The following is a 24,566-nucleotide window of genomic DNA, read 5'->3' on the forward strand; positions in this document are numbered from 1 at the left end:
AAGGTTTCTATATAGTGGCAGTACTAGTTAAACATTTGAATAGATTGCTGCATCAACAGATAGTTGAATATAACGTGACTTGGAATTTTTAGTTAGTGTGTAATTTCCCACTGATGAATGCACAGTGAAGCACACCTAAAGGTACAGATGTCTTTTATCTGTGAAGAAATCCCCATAGAAACCAATAACCTAAAAATTAGAACTTCCAGTTGATAGCTGAAAGGATGCCATGACAAGATTTCATATTTAAAAACTTTCACTGTAACAATCAGACTTAAAGCAAAAATATTGACTGAACAATGCTTTGTTGGAAACTTACACTTTAAACGATTGAACAAAACTTTCCTGTTTTACATTAACAAAATGGGGGAATAAAACTCTCATCTCACAAGGATGCTTCCCTTAACTAGTGACTTGATTTCCCTGGATTTAGCCCAAAGTGATTCATAGTCTACAAGGGTTTACTTCTTGTCCCTTCCCTTTCCCATCATGGCAACAATTAACCTCAGAGTTGTCCTCCAGGGAGATGGTTTTCCCGAGCAATGCCTCCCTGGATGAATCAGTCATGTATCAAATCCTCATTAATTTAATCATCACAATCCAAGTGCTAGCTTCCACCTTTGCATTCCTGCATGGTCAATCAGAGAGACCTTGGGCATTCATCTGCTCTCTCCCACACCCTGACAGACTGTTTGGATGGTCAGTTCAGAGTCGATGGACTGAATGGCCTCTACCTGCACTGTGGAGATTCTGTGAACCAAGATAAAAACTCCATGGAATTTGGATTAATAATAAGCAATTACTGTGTTTAAACGTTAAATGTTGTTGGCTCTCTCAAAAGATTAAATGTTGTCATTTCCATACTTTACATTTTGGTGTTTTGATTTGGGAATTGTTCATTGAGACATATAAGATTACTAAAGGATTGGACACTCTGGAGGCAGGAAACATGTTTCCACTGATGGGTGAGTGCCGAACCAGAGGACACAGCTTAAAAATATGGGGTAGACCATTTAGGACAGAGATGAGGAGAAACTTCTTCACCCAGAGAGTGGTGGCTGTGTGGAATGCTCTGCCCCAGAGGGCAGTGGAGGCCCAGTCTCTGGATTCATTTAAGAAAGAGTTGGATAGAGCTCTCAAGGATAGTGGAATCAAGGGTTATGGAGATAAGGCAGGAACAGGATACTGATTAAGGATGATCAGCCATGATCATATTGAATGGTGGTGCAGGCTTGAAGGGCAGAATGGCCTACTCCTGCACCTATTGTCTATTGTCTATTCATTGATAAGGCAGTAGTAGAACTAAATTATCATCCAGGAATAACTGAAGCATAAAAAACCCAGGTAATAAGTCCCATAGTCTCACATTGATCTGAATTTTGAAGCCCAGGTTGCCCGGGGAAGTATCCTGGGCACCTAGTTCTCTTGTCTTTCTGAATATGTTCAATTCTGTTACAAGTGACCTTGTAGGTCCCTCTGAATGAGTTTACAAGCTTTGTGCTACAAGTCAGTACATCTTGGAGTGGTATTGGGACTGTCAAAAGTGAATCATTGGAGATGTGTAACAACTGCTCGATAATTGGCTGGGTCATTTTGTAAAAGTGAATCTGTGTGGAGAATCGAAGTTTGCTGAGACAACTATTGAGTTCAAGATTGCTGATACTTCTGTGATTGATTGAGGAGCACATGAAAGTACGAAGGTTTACTTTCTTTTGTCAAGTCGGACAGAAATTTTCAAGCTCATATTGACATTCAAGAAACAGTGGGTACCTGGGTTTGTCAATCAGCCATGCTCTGACAGTAACAGGCCTGTAGCTTAGCACTGTGCACAGCAGCATACCTTCCACATCTCTATTGGATGTCACACTCTCTTAGAACACTGGACTGTGATCATCCAGAAAGAATGATCCTCTACACATTTCCATAGATAATTCAGACTTTTTGCGCTGGAAACATCGATATCTGTGAAAGCTGTGGGAGCTGAGCACGTTGCCATTGATTTTCTCACAGAGGCCCTTTAGTGAAGCGGTTGACATTGATATAGTTGCTCAGTCATTTGTCTTTATTGGCAAGAAAGGGAGACCTGTAAAAGGTTTGATGTTTAAGGCGATTTTTTTAATTGCCTCGATACGGCTTTTCACAAGAAATTGTATTTTGTTGTGTTTAAAGTAAAAGGAGTTTAAACAGTTTGCCATGATCTCATGATGGAAAATCATCACCTTCTGCACATACATGGCATTTACAGATACCTTCTGACTGGAAACAGCTTGGCTTATGCTCAGTAACACAGATGGCCCAATGAAAATTTAATTTTTGCATTTGACAACTCGTTTTCCTTACTCCACACAGCAGAGCTCTACAATCGTGCTTTACCACAAGATGATTTTCTTAAATTAACACTCAGCTATTGTGTTGTGGCCTTTTTCTGTGGAAATATGATGTGGAGGGGGGGGGGGGGGTGGTGTAGGGGGTGTAAATGTGGAGCAAATCAGAATTGAATTTGCAATTAGATGTGCCCTTTGTCACTATTTGATTTTATCACTGTTCATCAATGTTTATTACTTTCTCTCTCGTAGCTAGTTTTGAATCAAAGTTCTTCATGTGCAGTACTCAAGTCCTTAAGAACACATGAATGTGAAGCAGTTAGATTTCCACGTAATTATTGGTCTTTATGTGACATGTTAGAAAAGGAGGGAGCTATTATGGATCATTTAGACTGGTTGTATTTATAAGACATTGTATGATTTGCTTTTCTTTTAAAAATAGTTACTTTTTCACATAAAAGGGCATTATATCCATTGATGTCTGCCAGAATGTGGATTATAGAAAAGAAGAGGGTCAGACTTGGTTGGGATAAGCCCAGCAGTAGTCTGGCCTGCTGATTGTCCACACTGATGATCACAATGAAATTTAGCCAGGTATTTGAAGGCTACCCAGTTCTCTGAAACCATAACCCCAAATTGTTGCTTACGTTTGAAAGGGATACAAAACAAAATAACTGGAGGAATAAGACAGGATGTCAAGCTAATGGTTGTGTGATGAATATTTATCTGACATAATTATGAAGTTTTGGTATTGAATTTGGCTGTTTTGGTCTACATTCTGAAAGAAGCATTGGAGGTGGTAGAGCGAACATTTGTAGATGAAAGATTTGCCCTGTGCTAGGAGGCTGAGTAAATTGGATGGATATGATCTACAGTTTAGAACAATAAGGGGCATTTCATTGAAATATACAGGATTCTGAATGGGCTTGGCATGGAAGGATTCTGTCTGTTAGTTGGGGAATCTAAAACATGGGGGCACACTCTCAAACTAAGGAGCCAGTTATTTAGAACTGAGGCGAGGAGAAAATGCTTCATTCAAAGGGCTGGAAAATATTTAGAATTCTATTCTATAGGAGATTGTGAATGCTTCCTGTTTGGATACATTTAAGACTGAGATTTTTGATCTGCCAGACTCCAGGGCAGTGGAGAGCAGGTGGGAAAGAGGAACCAAAGGCCAAACTCTACCATGGTCATATTGAATAGTGGGTTCAATGGGTTGAATGGTCTACCCTGAGTATTTCATGTGTTGTTCTGATCAATTCGCTTGGTTGACTAGGTGGCTGGAGTATGGTGCCGCACATTACCACCAAAGCAGCTATAAGGTGTCATGGTACTTGGAATTTGCCTCAACTTTCTCCAAACTAAATTATGGCATAATCTATGACTAGCAACCCTGGACAATGAGAATGCTAATGGAGAACAAAAGAGTGTAATGTATAAATTCTATACAAATGGATTATGTCTACCGACCTCTTGATGTTTTTTTTATTTGGCTGCGAATTACAACATGAAAAATGTCAACTTTTAAACTTTTTATGAGCTTATATTTTGAGTTAATAACAAATCCCATTTTGCATATGGTGCATGTCATGTTTTTTTTGTTAAATTGATGCCTCAATGAAATATTTTGTTGATTGTGGCAAATGAGAGCTGACTTGATAAGCAGATGATGTTTCCTTTTGTCATTATGAGAGAAGTAGAAAAACCCGATTAAATAGACACTTATCAAAAAACCAAAATAATTTGAATTGTTAGAAAGAAAGACTACAAGACCCCCTCTGATACCACAGACACTGGCAAATTACAAACCTCCAAGAAGCTTCAGTGCACAAAGCAGTTTTAGATTTTAAAACACATCAAATAAAGTGCTCCAAGTTTGTACTGTAACACAGTTTGATCATCGTGATGACCATTGAGTTATTAAATTACTTTTTATTTGTGCTGGTCTCAGGGCATGAATCATCTCTGCAAACTACTGTCCTTACTTCCAAACACAGCCTTGTTGAAAACATATGCCAAAAGATGCACTTAGATTGCACCTACGTGGATTCGGAAGATGAACCCAATCATATACTCTGTCTCAAGTGGACCCAGAAGATACGCACACTTTCAAGTCTGCACTTACCACGATTTGGTATCTGAGTATCTTTAGAAGCAAATTCCATCTTCCAGATGCTGAACTTGTTATTCAGATTTAGTTAGTTTACAATGACCAGTTTAAAAACAAGGACACTGACAAAAAAAGACACATTTTACATGTCCTCAATGTGTCCATAATTTGTAGGTTTCACAGCATTCAGTTTTATTGAGAGTTTTCATGCTCAGTATATTGAGTTGATTGGCATTCTGATTAAGAAAAAATATCAAGATGTTAAGGATACATTTCACCAGGGTCAACTGGCAAATAATTGTCCTTTTCCATATCAGCATTATGGAAAACTTGGAACCTCAATAGACATATGGCTTCTTGAGCCTTGTCTGATGGGTGACCTGCTATCTCATCTTTACTTTCCTCCCATTCCCATTGAATCCAATAATTCAAGGTATCCATTTCTGCTGCGGTGCGTTCTGAATATTCTAAAGTCATAGGAGCTGTTTTGGCCTTACAAAGGACTTTGTGGAACTTAACCAGCTGCCTGGCTACAGTCCAAATAGTTTCAGTTGAAGTGGTACTTGTTTTTTTTTATTGAAAGCTATAGCTTAACAGTTCAAGAATAAGGAATATTAATTTGCACGACTTTTTGAGCATGGTTGCGGGATATTGGTTTGTGCAGATCTTTTCCGCCCCAGATTAGCTCCTATTTTTGGACAATACATAAAAGAGCCAGTTAATGATAGGCCTCGCTGATATGCCATGAATGGAGTCTAGCTTTCAGTATTTTGATTAAACTTCCCAAAACAAAACCACTGAATTATCCTTCACCAAAACTGGGTGCCTTTGAATATGTTGCATCCCATTGTAGCACAGCCGAACTGGAAATGCCTGTCCAAATGTCATTTTAATGAAACACCAAAATAAGGCTGATTTTTGTCAGTGTCCACAGTTAAACCGCTCAGGTTGCTAACAGAAATTGCAATAACATTTTTGTATTGGAACATTTTAAGATTCACGGAATATTCGTTGCTTTTGAGAGTAATGTGAAAATCAGGGATCTGAATATTATTTTTTCAAGACCAGATGATCACATAGCAGGAAGTGTGTTTACGAAAAATGTAAATAAATTTTGATCTTTTGCTTGTGTATGTGTGTAACAGGGGTGTTTCTAATCTGCATGCTGCTCCTTCAGTTGCGAAAAGCTAAAAGAAATTGCTTCCTTACTCCTTTTTGAGCACAGAGTCAGCAATGTGTAGGCGTGGTTGACCACTTGGGGTTTTAAAAAAACTCTTGGATTTTTGTGTCTTTGTATTTGTGTGCTGCCCCTGTAATTGCTTGGGTTAGCTGTTTTGTTGTTTGTTTTCTTAACTATAGAACATTTCTTGTGATAACAGATGGCTAGCCTTGGGCTAAATAAACTACAATGGGAGGGCATGGGAGAAGAGAAAGTGCACACATCTTAATTCTCAAGCCTTGTTAAAGTTTATGGTGAATGGAAGTTTTTTGTTGTATATTTCAGCAAACAGATTGAATACATATTCTTTTGGCTGTTGAATTCTCACCTTGCTAATTAATGAGCCTGTTCACCATGCTTCTGTCTCGCAGGGAAGGTTTATGTAATGCTGAGCAAGCAATGACATGCAATACAGTCTTTAACAAGTGCAATCTTCTGACTATCAGGGAATTCCCTGGAACTCCATTTGTGTGATGTTGGATGCTTAAAATAAAGTTTATATTAAGAATCAGGAATAAGTATCTGTTTTGAAGTACATACATGTTAGTGGCCCCGTTTATTTTATTTATTTTGCAAATGACTGGTCTTTACTAATTGTGCAATAACTTACACTTGTGTTGGAAGAAACAGGATTACAGAATAATAATTTTAGATATATTTCCATTGCATTTTGAAAATTGGCAAAGTATAGGGAATAAACAATAGCTTGTGCATGTAAATCCATGATGTATGTTTTGATCTGAGAGTGATTTTAAAATAGATTTTAAGTGCATTAAGGAGCACAAAGGAAATAGAGAAGTGTTAGTTAATTGTTAAATAAGTGCTTAGCTGAATATGATAGTTATAAAGTTATGTACGAGTTTCATTTGTATTGTTCCAACAGCACCAATGTGGTACTAGATAGCAGTAAGATAGGTAATGTAGAGTCTTTCAATGTATTAACAATTTCAAATGTTCTCTTTGGCGGACAGGCTAAACATTTCTCTACCTTGCACTGAACATTGCTGTGAGCCATTCTCTTTTGTCACCCAGCAACGGGTTTTCAGAACAACTTGTGAAATATGAAGTCCAATTACCTGCCCACCCCATTGAATGGGGCTTGATATCTTCAATGGGGCCAATAAAATAAGAAGAAAGTGCAAAACAATTCCTCCCAAAAGCAATAGACTACAAAACACTTCTGTGTTCTGCTGCTCGTTGCTGGTGTTGTGGCAATGAATACAATCTGTTTCTGAACTGTTCAAGCAGCTTACTTATATCCCTGAATAGAGATCAAAGTGTGAAATGAAAATATTGGCAACATGTTTGCATATTCACATTTTCTCATCTTCATCTGAAAAAGGACAATTATTTGCCAGTTGACCCTGGTGAAATGTATCCTTAATATCTTGATTTTTTTTTTCTTAATCAGAATGCCAATCAACTCAATGTACTTAAAACTGAAGGAACCTCTTGCGGGCTATTTACAGAGTCATGGATTTACATTGAAGAGTATTTAGTTTCAAAAAGGTGGACAGAATTAATCAGTCAATAGAGTGAAAAACGGTTATTTTAAATAACTGTATATATGCTTTTGAAATATTTTTGAAATTATTAATTTGTGCAGTTTCCATCTTTTGGTGCCTTTCTATAGATGATGGTGAAGTGCCATTTTGAACTGCTACTATGAGCAGAGGAGGTCTGTCATATGGCGATGTTAAATAGAGTGTTCCAAGACTTTGACCCAGTGACGATGAAGAAACAGCAATTTGTGTCCAACTCAGGATAGCGTGTGACTTTCAGGGGACAGCATTCTCATACACCCACTGTCTTTGACCCTTCAGGTGGTAATTTCATAGCTCTGGAAGAGCTATTCAAGAAACCTTGACAAGTTGCCAAAGCACATCTTGTAGGTTTGAGCATTTCTGAATTACTATTTATTGGGATTACCAAGAAAGATTGTGTTATATCCCTGAGATAGTGGAATGCTATTAATAAGAGTGAGGTGGTTAATTTAAGAATATTTGTAGAATAGAACATTGGTATCTCTATAGCTTATTGTTGCTTGTCTGTGTGTTATAAACTGAGAGGTCTGCAAAATGCTCCAGTCATTTGTTCTTTTGCAGCAGCAGGAAGTTTGGGTTTGTTGATACATGCATGAATTAGACAAATTTTACAGATGGCTATTGAATGAAAATTGTTTGAACAACTTCATGACTTTGAAGTCTACATTTAACAGAATACCTTGAAGCTGGAAGTTGGAATCTTGTCTAATTGTCTTGCAATGGCTTCTTACCCATGGTGGTACCATCACTTGTTTTAAAATTCCGTGTTATATATTTCATATTAAAGTTGTGGAAGCTTTAAAAATGGCACAAGGCACCTCTTGAGTCCGTCAGATGTATCACCCAGAGCGTTTTTTGCAGCTTGTTCTATCCCATTGATGCTGCCATTAAAAAAAAGTAATCATTAAAAAGTTCTCTGAAACAAAATAGATTATTAACGCAGGCAGTAGAAATGTTCAGTGCTACTTGGAACAAAATGTGCAGTGAAGGACATGAAAGCCTGTCTTTTCTAGAAAGATCAAACAGTGCTCATTACTGATAATTACTTTTGTATTTAAATGAGTTGTTCAAAAATAAAGTACGGACTGATTATAAATATGTTTTTTTTCTGCTGTTCAAATGCAGTTTGGCAACAAAGACTTTTTGTGTGGGGTAAATCTGCTGCTACAAAAAGGTTCCTGTGTAACAACTGAAAAATAATGTTCAGAAATCTGTCATCAGGCTCCAAAATTAACTTTTTAAAATGGTTGTCAAAGTTTCTCCTTTCATGAATAGAGAAATGTAGAGGAATACTCATTTCTGAAAAAAACATAGCAACCTACATAGCTGAGAAATAATGAGTCTTTTGCATTTACAAGTCATGTTACATCCTTTTGGCTTCTTCCTCTTGTTCCTTCTACTCATTGTAGGTCTGCAGGCTGCAATTGTTCTCCTGTCTCTTCATTGTAAATTGTCACTTGAAACTGAACACTGAGGGCCATTTGCCATTTGATCATGGGTTAGGGTTCTGGTTTACCTGCTGCGTCTATGTACATTTCCAATAAAATTCACCATTCACCAAACACAAATGTCATTGTGCTCCAGCACACTACATGGTCTACTTCTGGAGCATATGAACATGTCAGTGGAAATTACGCCCAAAGTGAATGGGTTAGGTGCCTCATTGGAGGTTAAGCACTTCATGTAGGCAGTGAGTTACAAAGATATGATGAACACAGTTAGACTTGACCTCCTTTCCTCACCCCACCTAACATCAGCAAAAATCTAATCCTTTTCACAGTGGTGCAGATGAAGGCTTGAGACCCCATTTGACTGTGGTTGATGCATGCAGAGATCCAAATTTGCAGAAAAGCAAGTCATTGCAATTTATCATACGGGCATGTTTTTAAAAGACGTTTTACATTGGGACTTTTTGCCATTTGTTGGGAATTTATCGAAGAGATAGATAAATGTCCTTTATTCTGCAGCATATACACTTAACAGACAGGTACAGGTATGATTTCTTTAACACACGTGCAATGAAGTCTGATACTTGACAGTAAATGTTAGTTTAATTTTGCTGTAAAGCTGGGGTTCAGGATTTTCAGGCACACTGAAGTTGATTTTGGTTTGAATACGGTGTGCTTGTGATGAAACTGAATAATGTGAGTCAGGATAAGGGATTTAAGTTTACAAGTCAATGACTAGACACCTATGTTTCTATGATTGATAATTTTAGCAGGGGAAAGGGCAAAACATTTACCAATGTAAAATTCCAAAGCCACCCCCAAATCTTTCAAATGAAGATCTGTCTGGGGAAGTTTCATCTTCTTAAACTAAGGAATCATTTTTACCAACTGATGCTGATGTTTTATTCACATGATAATATTATGCAGTTTGCATATTGTGTATTTTTCATCTGCACCACCATCCCATTTTGCAAGACAGATAGTTGCCCTGGACTGTGATATCAAAGAGAGAAAAGAAAATAACACAGCAGAATTCCCGAAGCAGTGACATGGTAGGAAGAAAGCATTTATTATTTCATGGGCAGATTGAATCATCTTCCACTTGACAGGTCCTTCTATTCAGCAGTTCGAGCTGCTGTTTTTGTCATCTCCAAAACTGTGGAACACGAAAGAGGACATGGTAGAATTTAAAACTTCTGGTTGCCACAATCAGGACTAAAGATGACGAATAGCGTGGAATATTCAATTTCATAAAATTCTAACTTTCCATTGATATTTGTTTTCAGTTTTAATCTGCAATTGTAATAAATTGATCATTGTAAGGCAATGAAATATTGAAGAGCCAAAACTGTCACATTCTAACATGCATGCAGTTTATCACGAACACTTCATCACAGATAGATTAAAGATTCTTTTGAGACTTTCTCTTTCTTTGAAGTAACTCTGATTTAACTTTGAACAGAAGATCACTTAGGACCTGCTTGAATTTGAAAAGTATGTGGCAGTCTCTATCTTGTTCCACAGAATCGCTATAGTGTAGAAGCAGGCCCATCAAATCCACACCACCTTTCTAAAGAGCATCCCACCCAGACCCATCCCATAACCCTGTACCCCTCTATTTCCCATGGTTAACCCATCTAGTCTGCACATCTCTGGACACTATAGGCAATTTATCAGGATCAATCCACCTAACCTACACACCTTTGGACTGTGGGAGGACCAGAACACCCAGAGGAAATCCATGTAGTCAAAGGAAGAATGTGCAAAGTCTACACAGCCAGTCACCTGAGGCTGGAATCAAACTTGTCTCCCTGACATTGTGAGATAGCAGTGTTGACTACTGAGCCACCATGTTCATTTGCTGAAACCTACTCTTACTTTTATACTCTGGTTCCTACAGTGGTACCAGAGCTATAATGCCTGTAGACTTGTTATTGACTGTTACGTGAACTGAACTGATAATTACTTTGAATTATACTGTATAAGAATAAAACTGCTTGCATACAGGTTAACTAAATAATATTTGTGTTTTCCATTATGATCTTGACTTTTCATTTATTGTGAGGTGCCCAGAGATATTGTCATTATGAAAATTCAAGTTTCAATCAATGCAAATCATATATCCTCCAACAAGATGGGTTTTTTAAATTCATTTGTGGGATGTGAGCGTCACTGGCTGGCCAGCATTTATTACCCGTCCCTAGTTGCCCTTGTGAGGGTGGCAGTGAGTTGCCTTTTTGAACTGCTGCAGTTCATGTGCTGTGGGTAGATTCACAATGCCCTTAGGGAGGGAATTCCAAGATTTTAACCCAGTGACAGTGAAACAATGGTGATACATTTGCAAGTCAGGATGTCGAATGGATTGGAGGGAACTTGCAGTTGATGGTATTCTCATGTACCTGTTGCCCTTATCCTTTTAAAAAGAAGTGGTCATGCGTTTAGAAGGTGCTGTCTAAGGATCTTTGGTGAATTTCTGCAGTGCATCTTGAAGATAGTACACACAGCTGCTACAGAGCCTCGGTGATGGAGGGAGAGGATATTTGTAGATGTTGCACCAACCAAGTGGGCTGCTTTGTCTTGGATAGTGTCAAGCTTGTTGTGTGTTGCTGGAGCTGCACCCATGCTTGATGAGTAGGGGACATTCCATCACACTCCTGACTTGTGTCTTATAAGTGATGGACTTTGAGGAGTCAGGAAGTAAGTTACTGGCTGCAGTATTCCTAGCCTCTTACCTGCTGTTGCAGCCACTGCATTTAAATGGCAAAACCAGTTTGGTCTCTGGTCAGTAGTCACCCCCAAAGTGTTGGTAGTGGGGAATTCAGTGGTGATGACACCATTGAACATCAAGAGGCAGTGGATAGGTTGTCTCTTATTGGAGATGGTCATTGCCTGGCGTTTGTGAGGCATAAATGTTACTTGCTACATGTCAGCCCAATGCTGGATCTTTCCCAGATCTTGTTGCATTTGTACATAGACTGCTTCAGGATCTGAAGAGTTGGAGATGGAGCTGAACATCCCACTTCTGACCTTCTGATGCTGGGAAGATCATTGATGAAGCGGTTGAAGATGGTTTGGCATATTGCACTACCCTGAGGAACTCCTGCAGAGATGTCCTGGAGCTGAGATGACCATAACCATCTTGTTATGTGCCATGTATGACTCCAATCAGCAGAGAGTTTGCACCCCCACCCCCCAATTCCCATGATTCCAGTTTTGCCAGGACTCCTTTCTGCCACACTCTGTTGAATGCAGCTTTGATGTCAAGGGCTGTCAGCCTCACCTCTCCTCTGGAATTCAGCTGTCTTGGCCACATTTAAACCATGCCTTTAATGAGCTAAGGGGCACTGGTGGAACCCTAACTGCGTAACACTGGGCAGATTATTGCTGAGCAGGTGCTGCATGATGGTACTGTTGACTATACCTTCCAACACTTTATTGATAATCAAGAGTAGACTGTTATGACATGGGGTAAACCCCTCTGCTAATTTAAACCAGCAACACCGATAAGATTCACTCGGTGCTGTAATCTGTTAATATCCGAGAGGCAAAGAACTATCCCAAAAGTCACTATTTTAAAGTAAAAGTTGTCAACTTGATTTTTTTAAAAGTCTAACAGAGAATATTAACTCACAACTATTTACAACTCCTTTCTTTTAAACCTATCTTTTACCTCTCCCTCTACAATACTAGTCTGATTAAAAATAAAATCCCGATTACGATTTACAGAAAAATAATCACTTTCGAAAACCGATCAGCTTTGCCAAGTTTCATCTGTAGATTTTCCTCTGTAATTTCTCTCTCCAGGTCAGTTTCAATGTTATTCTGTGCAAAGTTTTCCTCCTGACAGGTACCCCTCAGAGAGCTCTTACTGGTAGCCTACCTCTGTTGGTCTTTTGGCATTTCTCTTTGCCGCTCTGGCTAACTGTTCAAAATGTTTGATATTTATACCCCAAAACATTGGATCATTTCATTAGTTTTAATATTATCAAAATACTAAATTCAGCCTTGATTGGAGTTTGGTATCTTGGGGCATAATTTAAGCCAATTGGCCAAATTTGAATTTGTTTTTGTCTCATAACAACATGGATACTCTAGCTGTTTTGACCAAATGTTACATTGTTATCTTGTTCTGGACTAAGTCTTTAAGTCCTTGCTAGCTTTTCAACTCTCTTCGAGGTACAGTAACAAGACTGTTGGGGCAGTAATTGGCCGGGTTGGATTTATTCTGCTTTTTATGTACAGGATGTGGGCAATTTTGCACATTGTCGGGTAGATGCCAGTGTTGTAACTGTACTGGAACAGCTTGGCTTGGGGAGCAGCAAGGTCTGGAGGACAAGTTTTCAGTACTATTGTCAGAATGTTGTCAGGGCCTGTAGCCTTTCTAGTATCCAGTGTCTCCAATTGTTTCTTGATATCGCCTGGTGTGAATTGAATTGGCTGAAGACTGGCATCCATGCTTATGCTGTTTGACATGCATGGGTTTTCTGCTTGGTCACCAGGTTGACATCTCATCTTCAGGTATGCCTGGTGCTGCTCCTGGCATGCCCTCCTGCATTCTCCACTGAACCAGGGTTGATCCCCTGGCTTGATGGTATTGGTTGAGTGGAGAATACATGGGCCATGTGTTTACAGATTATGCTGGAGTACAAGTCTGCTGCTATTGATGGCTCACACTGCCTTATGGATGCCTAGTCTTGAGTTGTTAGATGTGTTTGATGTCTGTGTTATTTAATACGGTGATAGTGTCACACAACACGATGGAGGTTATTCTCAGTGTGCAGATGGGACTTCATTTCCACAAGAACTGTGCAGTGATCACTCTTACTAATATTTTATTTTCATAGACTCCCCACAGTGTGGAAATTGGCCATTTAACCCAACAAATTCACACTGACTCTCCGAAGAACATCCCACCCAGACACATACCCCTACCCTACCCCTTTAAGACTACATTTTCCCCCTAGTTAATCCACATTACAGGCAATTTAGCATCGCCAATCCACATAATTTGCACATCTTCAGTCAGTGGGAGGAAACCAGAGCACCCGGCGGAATCCCGCGCAGACACTGGGAGAATGTGCAAACTCCACACAGACAGTCTCCTGAGGCTGGAATCAAACCCGGGTCCCAGGCAGTAGTGTTAACCATTGAGGCATTGTGCCACCCCATATTGTCATGGATGCATGCATCCTCAGCCAGCAGATTGGCAAGGATAAAATCCAGTGGGTTTTTCTTTCTAGTTGGTATCCTCACCAGCTGCTGCAATATGGCAATTACATCCTTTAGGACTCAACCCAGCGCAATCAGTAGCTCTGTTACGGAGTCCTTCTCAATGGTGGATGTTGAAATTCCCCACCCAGAATACATTTTGTACCTTTGCCACCCTCAGTGCTTTCTCTAAGTATTCTTCAACATGAAGGAGGACTGATTCACCAGCTGAGGAAGGACGGTATGTAGTAATAAGCAAGAGATTTCCTTGCCCATGAGAAGCCATGAAGACTTTTTCGTGAAGCCGTGAGACTTCATGGGGTTCAGAGTCAATGCTGAGGACTCCCAGAGTGACTCCCTCCCAACTGTATATCCCCTGCCACCACCTCTGCTGGGTCCCTCCTGCTGGTGGGTCAGGACATATCTAGGGATGGTAGTCTTGGACATTTTCTGACAGGTATCATTCTGTGAGTGTGACAATATCATGCTGTTTCTTAGACTCCTAATTTTGTCACTACCCAACATGTCAGTAAGGAGGATTTTGCATGGTCAACAGGGCAGATTTTACCAGTGTCATGTCAGGTGCCAAGGTCAATGCCAGGTCATCTGTCCATTTCATTTCTTTGTCGAGATTTCATAGCAGGTGATACATGGAGGGGCTTGCTCAACCATGTCCGGGGTAGTTGAAAGTCAACCACATTACTGTAGCTGTGGAGTCACATATCGGCCAGACTGGGTGAGGATGGCAAATTTCCTTTCCTGAAGGACATTAGTGAGATGGGTGGAGTTTTACAACAAACAACAATGGTTTCATGGTCTTCAAAAGATTCTTAATCAGCATGGCAGGATTCAAACCCAGTGCATTGGCTGAGTTTCCAGATTAATAGCTTAGCAATAATATCACTAGACCATCGCCTCCCTTGAGGTACTATTGTAAATATAATAAAGAAAAGACATTTCATGCTGGTTCCTTTCTGACTGAGAGGTAAAAATACAACAGGCTGTGGCCATCTGAAAGCTCAAACCGTTACCTGACCTTAATCGCTTGAAATCATGTTATCCTACCTGGCATTCATCGAGGGACCCAATATAGCACTATTGCAGCATAGCCACAACACTATACACATTGTGCATGCATGGTGTCACACACCTGTGCATCATCCCCATGCAGTGAACAGCACTCCAAATGACCTGTGGTACGTAACATGTTGAGTTAGCTATCAAAGTTTTGTGAGTGGGCTGCATTGCAATAATCGTGAAGTCCCGTTTTTGACAGCGGTGTGATTAATCCCACTAAAAATAAATGTGGAAGACAAGCTATTAAAATGTGTGCACTAATATTGTATCAAGAATGTGCTTAACCAATGAAGATTGTTTGATGTGTGCATTTTTGTACTCTTGTCGATTGTATTGCTAGAATCATAGTAACTTCACAGTAAAAATAAGTACTTTTCAATTTGTGACAATTGTGTACCCAAATTGTCTTGCTGGAAATCTGACATGTCAACATTATCCCAGCACGATCAGTGCTTAGCTGATTAAAGACCATTCTGCATTAATATCTACATTTCCCTTGAAAAGGGGCAAAAACATCTTGAGTTGCAGCTCCTGATTGGTCTCCTGTGGGCTCTTCAGAGATGTTGCTTACTTGGGATATTAACTGAAGACGTAATTGTTTAAATCGCGCGCACACTGAATTGGCTACTCAAACAGGCTGATGCCATCCTCAGAATCAAAATGAATAGGAATGAAACATGAGAAATAAAAATCACTTTTGTCTAATTGCCTTTAGATTCGCCCTCAACGATCATCACACGCTGGGATTGTTTCGCCACTGGATGTTGATGAGACAGACAGAGCAAGCAAGTAAGGAACAATGTTAAATAAAAACTGAAAGAACTGCAATTGCTGTAAATCAGAAAAAAAACCCAGAAATTGTTGTATGAGCTCAGTGGGTCTGGCAGCATCTGTGAAGAGAAATCAGAGTTAACGTTTCAGATCGAAGGTCACTCGACTCGAAACATGAACTCTGATTTCATTCCACAGATGATGCCAGACCTGCTGAGCTTATCAAGGAATCATTTTAGTTGTGTCTTTTAGTAGGTATTGTTTATGCTTCATTGTCAATCCAGTATTTCCCGGACGGATGATTATCAGTTAAGTTTTAACAAAAGGTTAAATTTGAGGTGTATGCCAAGTGTATTATATGAACCACATCTCTTGGTCAGGTACTGATGTATACCCAATGTTCAACTATATTTTCATATAGGAGAAAGTGAGGACTGCAGACGCTGGAGACCAGAGCGGAAAGATGTGGTGCTGGAAAAACACATCAGGCCAGGCAGCATCCAAGGAAGGTGCCTGGCCTGCTGTGTTTTTCCAGCACCACATATATTTTCATATAGTTGAACTTAGTGGTTCATATAGTATTTCAGGATGGCAATATTTTTGATACATTTCAAGTGAATGATAGTTGTGGCTCACTGGATATTTAATTTCTTAGCATATGCACAGGTACCTCTCCATACAGTATCTCATGTATGACTGCACTTGTTTTCATTTCAAAAACAACTTCTTGTACAAAGCAGTAAATCGATGTCCGAAAGCCCTGAGAAATTTATTATTTTCTTAGAGTTTTAGAGATGTACAGCACGGAAACAAACCTACATGCTGACCAGATATCCTAAATTAACCTAGTCCTGTTTTCCAGCATTTGACTCTTCCTTTTCATATCCCCATCCAGATGCCTTTCAAATGTTGTAACTATACCAGCCTCCACCACCAGCCTCCTCTGCCAGCTCATTCCATACATGCACTACCTCCTTCTTGAAAAAATTGCCCCTTAGGTGCCTTTTAAATCTTTCCCCTTTCACCTTAAACCTATGTTCTCTAGGTTTGGACTCAGCTACCCTGGGAAAAAAGACATTTGCTATTCACCCTGTTCAAGCGCGTCATGATTTTATAAACCTCTATAAGGTCACCTCAGCCTATTCAGCTTCTCCCTGTAACTCAATCCATCCAACCCTGGCAACATCTTTGTAAATCTTTTCTGAAACCTTTCAAATCTCACAACTTTCCCAAAGCAAGGAAGTGAGAATCGAAAACATCCTTAAATGCTTGCAGGATGTATAATGAAAATATTAAGATATTTAAACTGTTAATTGTGTATAATTCTGCAGCTGTAGTTTAACATACTTTCATTTCTTTTCAATCATCCATTTTAACACAACTTACCAAAGGATTTGCAATGGAAAAAGTAAACTGAATACAAGTATTCATAAAGTTGGGAAAAAATCCTAATGTTAGCATTTCTGCATTGATTGGTTGTACTCTGCAGTTAGTTATGTTTTCTTTTTGATGAGAAGATCACGTTGGATAATAAATGTGCAGTGTCAAAAATATATGCATCAATGCTGACCTCTGCTGGTTTCAAACTATCAAGCTATGTGTACTTGGGGAGAGTGTAAGTCTACTTAATGGTGATTTGGATTGGCATTTTGTGTTCCAGTGTTCATCTTTGATAGCTAAATGGCAGCATAATGCAGTTAAGTTCACTCACAGCAATACAAATGAGAGATGTGAAATAGCGCAATATATTTCATTGTTGGTGTTCATTATTTTCAGATGTGGAGATGCTGCTAATTCAGCCTCAGTTACTGAGCTCAGCAGGCTATAGAATACACTTAACTATGCGCACTTAACTTTCCATTAGCAAAACAACCATTTTTGTTTACAGTTACTCCAATAGTTGGAGTTTAACTGCTCTCTAATTTAGTCAGTTTGCTTTGTAACCTTATGTTAGCAGTTTTCACCGGCTTAGAAGCAGTGAATAAATTCCACCTCCTGCAACTTCTGTCATGCATGTTCCTCATTTGGAAAGGGAGCAGAAATTTGTCGTATCTGACAAGCAGGAGGAATAAGGACAGAGGAGTCTAGAGCTGTCGATGGAACTGCAAATCAGAGAAAATGGGGTTCAGAAGTGATTATGTTACAATGCCACTCGAAGGCAGTATGTAACACGAGTGGGCAAAAGCATCAAAGTAGATGTGAATGAATGAGCGACCTTTGACAATAAGATCTATTGGTTGAATTATACGGGGGTCAGTGGCCCCTCCCTGGCTACAAAATATAGTTTGGCAAAATTGGCCCTGGGAAAGACTGGAAGCTGCCCCCTTTTAATGGCCAATCAGCTGTAAGTTGGCTGGAGGCAGCAGTTCTGGCCTTGAACTGCTCCTGATTACCTTCTATCCAGTGGGAGCAGTGGCAAAACTGCACTGCACATGGGCAGTGGTGGACTGGGCGGGGTGGGTGGGGGATGTGAGCTGTGATGGATTGGAGGTTAAAGTGTGTTCAGAGGTCAGTGGGTAGGTGGGCTGGGCTCAGGAATTACATACAGGGCAAGGGCACCTTTTGGGGCAAGGACGCTATGATGATTACAGCTTGCGTGAGATGGTGCCCTCTGGGCCTAGGGAGTACTACAATGAGGGCCTGTTACTCCAGTCCATCACCCTCACTGGCCACCATCAGCTGGTGCACGGATCCTGCCAGGCTGGCAACTTGGCATAGGCATTTCTCACCGTCAATTAAATTTCAGTGCTGGAGAGGTTCACCCAGATTCTGGGGGATGTCGTAAGGTAGCAGTTTTCCCTCAATTCCCTCTTAAGGACTTCGTTTGGCAGTTACCAGATGCCATTTTGCTGTTGTTATGATTATGGTGGGGGCAGGGCTGGGTAGACAGGCAGTGGTTGAAACTTTATTGCTGGAACAGCACAGCAGGTCAGGCAGCATCCAGGGTACAGGCCCTTCTTCAGGCCCTGAAGAAGGGCCTGTGCCCGAAACGTCGAATCTCCTGTACCCTGGATGCTGCCTGACCTGCTGTGCTGTTCCAGCAATAAAGTTTCAACTTTGATCTCCAGCATCTGCAAACCTCACTTTCTCCTAGACAGGCAGTGGGCAGACAAGCAGTTGGATTTAACACGCACACGCCCGCATACACACCTTCACATCCACCTGTGGATGGGGAGTGTCCCATCTCACCGCATGTGTCAAACGTCTGACCAGCTGCCCTGTGTGATTACTTCCAGGTAGAAGGCAGTAATATCTAAGACTTACTGCTGAAGCATTAGCAGGAGGTAAACTATAAGAATTCATACGACCATGTTTCAGAAGCAACAATTACCTGGTCGTAGAGTCACAAAATCATACAGCATGGAAACAGACCTTTCGATCCAACATACCCATACTGACCAAATTTCCCAAACTATATTTGCCTGCATTTGGCCCATATCCCTCTAAACCTTTCCTATTCATGTACCTGTCCAAATGTCTTTTAAATTTTGCAACTGCACCTGCATCTACCACTTCCTCTGGCAGTTCATTCCACATACAAACCACCCTCTTTGTGGGAAAAGTTGCCCCTTGGATCCCTTCTAAATCTTACTCCTCTCACCTTAAAAATATGCTCTCCAGTTTTGAACTTCCCTTCCGTAGGGAAAAGACCGATGATTTTCATCTTATTTATGCCTCTCATGATTTTATAAACCTTCATAAGGTACCTCTCGGCCTCCTAAGCTCCACTGAAAACTGTCCCAGCCTCTCCTTATTAACTCAAACCCTGCAGTTCCAGCAACATCCTTGAACATCTCTTCTGAGCTCCCTCCAATTCAAAAGTATCCTTTCAATAGCAAGTCTATTGACCGGAACTGCACACTGTACACCAAAACTGGCCCTCACTAACGTCCTGTACAACCTCAACATGACATCCTAACTCCCATGCTGAATGGTCTGAACAATGAAGGTAAGCATGCTAAATGTCTCCTTAACCACCCTGTCTACCATGATGCAACTTTCAACGAACTGTGTACCTGAACCCTTAGGGGTCTCTGTTTTACAACACCACCCAGAGCCCTAACATTGTTCATCTTAACAAAATGCAATTCCTTATATTTACCCAAACTAAACTGCACCTGCTGCTGCTCAGTCCATTGGCTCAATAGATCGAGATCCCTTTGTAATCTTAGATAAGCCTTTTCACTGTCCAATACACCCACCAATTTTTGGTGTCATCCACAAACTTACTAACCATTGCTCCTAAATTTCCATCCAAATCTGGTGTATAAATGACAAACAGCAGTGGATCCCTTCACTGATGAGATAATTCTCTGGGATAGGAAGTGAGTCAGGAGGATGGTGCTGTCATACATTTAGCGGAGAATTGCTGCCACACTGTGCCCTGGTGCTGAACTCTTGCTGTTTTCCATCTGCCTGTCAAAGGCTGTATTTGTCAGTTATTTAATCATAGCCAAATGACTATGCCACTTGAGGTTGTGGCAAGGTAGCTTTTGAGATGAAGGCTTTCGAGGTGACAAATCTGGTGTTGTAAGTTCAAAACCAAATCAAACTATTATGGTCACGTCAGTAATTTAGTAACTGCCTTAATTAGATAGGTCAACATCTTGCAGAACACTTAATAATAATCAACCAGCCAGTCTGGCCTCTTACAGAAACCTGCAGTGTTAAACTTTTGCATGGTGCTGATATTCTTCCATTTCTGCTCTATATCACTCTGCAAGGCAATGCCCCGGTATGAGGATGATCCAGTCAAGAACTAGTATATTCATCATTCCTCATGAGAAATGCAGTCCTAACTGATTTAACTTCAGTGATATGCCTGTATACAGAGGCTATTGGGGAAGGTCCATGATAAAAACCACACTGCTATCAGAGAGACTCAAGGCAATATCATCAGAAAATGTTACTCCACCTTTTATAGCCTCTACATATTTTATTTCAGTTAACATCTGAGATTTAAAAGTAGCTTATAAATGGATCCTGGCATTGTGATGATCTGAATGCTCATCAATGGAGCTTCATATTTACATGTTGGTCACTTACATATTTTTTATTGTCCTACCTGCATTACCATCGATTGACAGCTATTGAATGTGCCATAGCTACCTATGGAAGTCAATGTTGTTTCAATTGTTATCCCTTTATCTTTCAATCTTTTTGGATCCTCCCAAAAGAAGTGGAATTCTTCTTTGGAGTAAGCCAGGAGCCAATATATTTTGTGGTAACAGCTTCAATTATTTCACCATTTATCTGATTTCTCAGGGAGCAGCGATCCTGACACTGAAGTCAAATGGGATCATTTGACACGGTGGCACAGTGGGCGGCACGGTGGCACAGTGGTTAGCACTGCTGCCTCACAGCGCCAGAGACCCTGGTTCAATTCCTGACTCAGGCGACTGACTGTGTGGAGTTTGCACGTTCTCCCCGTGTCTGCGTGGGTTTCCTCCGGGTGCTCCGGTAATCTAATCTAATCTAATCTAATAACCCCCAGGTATGATGAGCAGGGAGGATGAAGTCACATGCTAGTAGTTTGGCCGTAGAGTGACCAGAGGAAAGGCTCACGTCCAATTAAGTTCAATAAACGGATTCTCAGCACCGGAGGGTTGACCAGCTCAGAGGAAGTTACATCCTGCAGTTCAAATCTGAGAAAGGGAACCTTCGTTTTGACATGTTCTGTCTCAAACCTTTATAAATTGTAAATTCAAAGGTAACACTATCACAGAGTGACACATGGCCAAAACATTAAGGGTGGCAAGGAAGCTCAGTGTTTAGCACTGCTGCCTCACATCACCAGGTACCCGGGTTCAATTCTAGCCTCTGGCAACTACCTGTGTGGGGTTTGCACGTTCTCTCCTTGTCGGTATGGGTTTCCTCTGGGTGCTCCGGTTTCCTCCCGCAGTTCAAAGATGTGCAGGTTAGATGACTTGGCCATGCTAAATTGCCCAGAGTATTCAGGGATGTGTACGTTAGGTGCATTAGTCAGGGGAAGTGACGAGTAGTAGGGTAGGGGAATGGGTCTGGGTGGGAGGGTCAGCGTGGATTTTTTGAGCCAAATGGCCTGTTTCCACAATGTAGGGATTCTATGATTGGATTACAATTTCCAAGAAGATAATAACTTATTAATTAGAATGTCAAATTTCTTTGTAAAACTGACAGGTAACACAAGAAGAGTTCATATTTTAAGATCTTTACTGTAGGAGAAGATTGAAAGCAATCCAAATTAAATATTCTCTGTAGTGTACATGTTAGTTTATTCTTGAGACCACAAAACAGAATATTCCCCTTTTTTCCTTTTAGCACGTCTGAAAACATTTCACAAGTATACATTATACTATGTTTTAAGTAGACATTCAATCCTCATGGAATGAATACAAGTGTTTAATTCTGTTCTTTCCCTTCCTCTGTCTGGGAACTTTTAATTTTACAACTCTTTCACAGTATGCTATTTCCTTCAAATAGAAATTAGCTGAATCCTGCAATCTCACTCTAACTCACCATTATTTCAATATTTTCAGTGTAAACACAAGTTCCCCTTCACATTCCTGTGTGGTGAACCACACCATTTTGAAACTGTTCCTTTTCTTGGATCCCAACAGACTAATCTTGTCCAAGAGTTTTCAGAGGTACCTTGGACCCTTCCTTTCTTAAAGCCTATCAGTATTGCTGTGTGGGTCACATGGTCATTGTAACTAGGTAGAAATTCTGATTATCTGTTTTTGAGAGCTTTCTTTTAGCTTCTAAGTGAACAGGCAATTTACAGCACAACTGTTCTTAACCCAAGGTTCTCAACATTTTGGGGACTTTGGAGACCCACAGTCTAACCATTGTTATCTCTCAGGCTGTTGCCATTATCCCCTTTCTCAGTAAAAACAGCCTGCCCTTTTTCAGTCTCTCAAAATTAAAATTAAAAAATCAAAATGAAACCTTCCAGTCAGACTTCAGAGCAGGACTCAAGACACTCTTTATTTTATCTTCAGTTAAAGATACAGTTGCTATACAATAATGTATGGTAAACAGGCAGGAGGCTGGAAGAACATAGCAAGCCAGGCAGTATCAGGAGGTGGAGAAGTCAATATTTCAGGTGTAACCCTTCTTCCTGAAATGTTGACTTCTCCACCTCCTGATGCTGCCTAGCTTGCTGTATTCTTCCAGCCTCCTGCTTGTCTACCTTGGAATGCATCATCTGCACAATAATATATGCCTGGTAATTGTTACACATACCAAGCAGGGAAGGCTGCGAACCCCTGTGTTGGTCTGCAGCCTTTAGGAACTGCCCCTTGACCACCATGCCTGTGGAGACACCTCCACACATTTTCCAAACTACATGTTCAAAGGTGGCAAGATGCATCTTTGGAGCAGATGTGACTTGAACCAAGACTTGAACTTCGGTTCTGAAGAAGGGTCAACGGACCAAAATGTTAACTCTGATTTCTCTCCACAGATGCTGCCAGATCTGCTGAGTTTTCTTTCCCAGTGATTTAGTTTTGTTTCTTGAACCGAGGCCTATTGGTCCAGAGGCAGGGACAGTACCCAAGCATCACAAAGACTATTCATCCTCTGAGAATAGAATTCAATAGACTGTTATTTACCCCTGAACTGACAATTTCCTGTCCTGGGCAGTTAGCCCTTTTGGCTGCTGCTGTTTCCTTTGGAAAAATAGCCCTAGTGCTAGCATATACAAGCATGACATTCTTGATGAAGGGCTTATGCCCAAAATGTTGATTCTCCTGCTTCTTAGATGCTGCCTGACCTGCTGTACTTTTCCTGCTGTACTTTTCGACAATGATGTCAATTAGCACCATTATATTATTTGTCAGTCAGTTCAACCCCAAGTCTTGAACAATTGTATAATTCATGGTGATGGTATCACAAGTGACTTTTTACAAATTATAACTGGAGGTATCTGTGTTACTAGTTACCAATGCCATTTCTAACATACTTGTTAAAATATTGAAATTTGCTTTAACACCTCAGATGTACTTGAATTTCATATTTGCAGCTCCCTAATTGCACAGAGTAAAACTACCTTGTCTTTATCCCATACATGCAGTAATGAATAGAAGTAGTGTCAGTGATTTGGTCAAGTGTATATTTAGAATTTTCTGCTCATCCATCATTCAGCATAAATTGTCCTTTGTGGTTTGACATTCTATGAAGCAAATTTAGTTCTATGTGTTGTAACATGGTATACGTTATCACTTTAATTAACTTTTCAAATGTATTAATAAATGGGTAATTCTATTTGTAAGGACTTCCATCATGCAGAACTGAACTACTTAAAATATTCACAATTCTTAGGATATCATCTGAAGACAGTGGAGATGTATGTGCCTATATCGATGACAGTGATGATTCTGAACAGACCGAACAAGAGGCACAGTCTCCAGGACAGATGGATCTATTAGGGGAGATCCTAGATACCCTCAGTACAAACAGTTCAGATCAAGGAAAGCTGTGTAGTGCAAAAAGCCTGGATTTCTTCAAGTCAATGGATGATCTCAGTTACAAAGCTGTAGTGAGTACTCTACATTATACTTGTATGATTATGGTAATACAATGTGACCCTAAGTTCATTAGGTATATTAATTCAAAATATCATCTCAATCGAGGTTGCAATCAGGCTTTACATTGACACTAACGTTTCTCAGCTTAGTTCATTAGCTTAATGGACCGACTATTTTGTTTCTTAATCTTATCATGTGCACTTTATGCATGAATTTTATTGGTGTAATTGCTGGACAGACTTGTGTTGTGGCTCCCATCTTATTCCGGCACGGAATGCTGTTGAGAACTAATTTAGGGAAATAAAAACCTTAACAGGTTTGTTGCCTAGTTTGAATCTTGAGGATTTAGAAAATGTTA

General features: G+C 40.2%; 1 protein-coding gene across 2 annotated transcripts in view; it reads left to right on the forward strand.

The window, feature by feature from the left end:
- dennd1b (DENN/MADD domain containing 1B) overlaps nt 1-24,566 on the forward strand; it is a 299,799-nt gene that overhangs the window by 271,049 nt on the left and 4,184 nt on the right. For both annotated transcript variants that reach the window (XM_043699790.1, XM_043699791.1), the window contains 2 exons: nt 15,646-15,719; nt 24,003-24,219. In XM_043699790.1, the coding sequence (XP_043555725.1) occupies nt 15,646-15,719; nt 24,003-24,219 (291 nt within the window). The remainder of the gene's footprint in view (nt 1-15,645; nt 15,720-24,002; nt 24,220-24,566) is intronic.

Source organism: Chiloscyllium plagiosum, chromosome 11 (assembly GCF_004010195.1).
Source record: "Chiloscyllium plagiosum isolate BGI_BamShark_2017 chromosome 11, ASM401019v2, whole genome shotgun sequence".
NCBI classification, from domain to species: Eukaryota; Metazoa; Chordata; class Chondrichthyes; order Orectolobiformes; family Hemiscylliidae; genus Chiloscyllium; species Chiloscyllium plagiosum.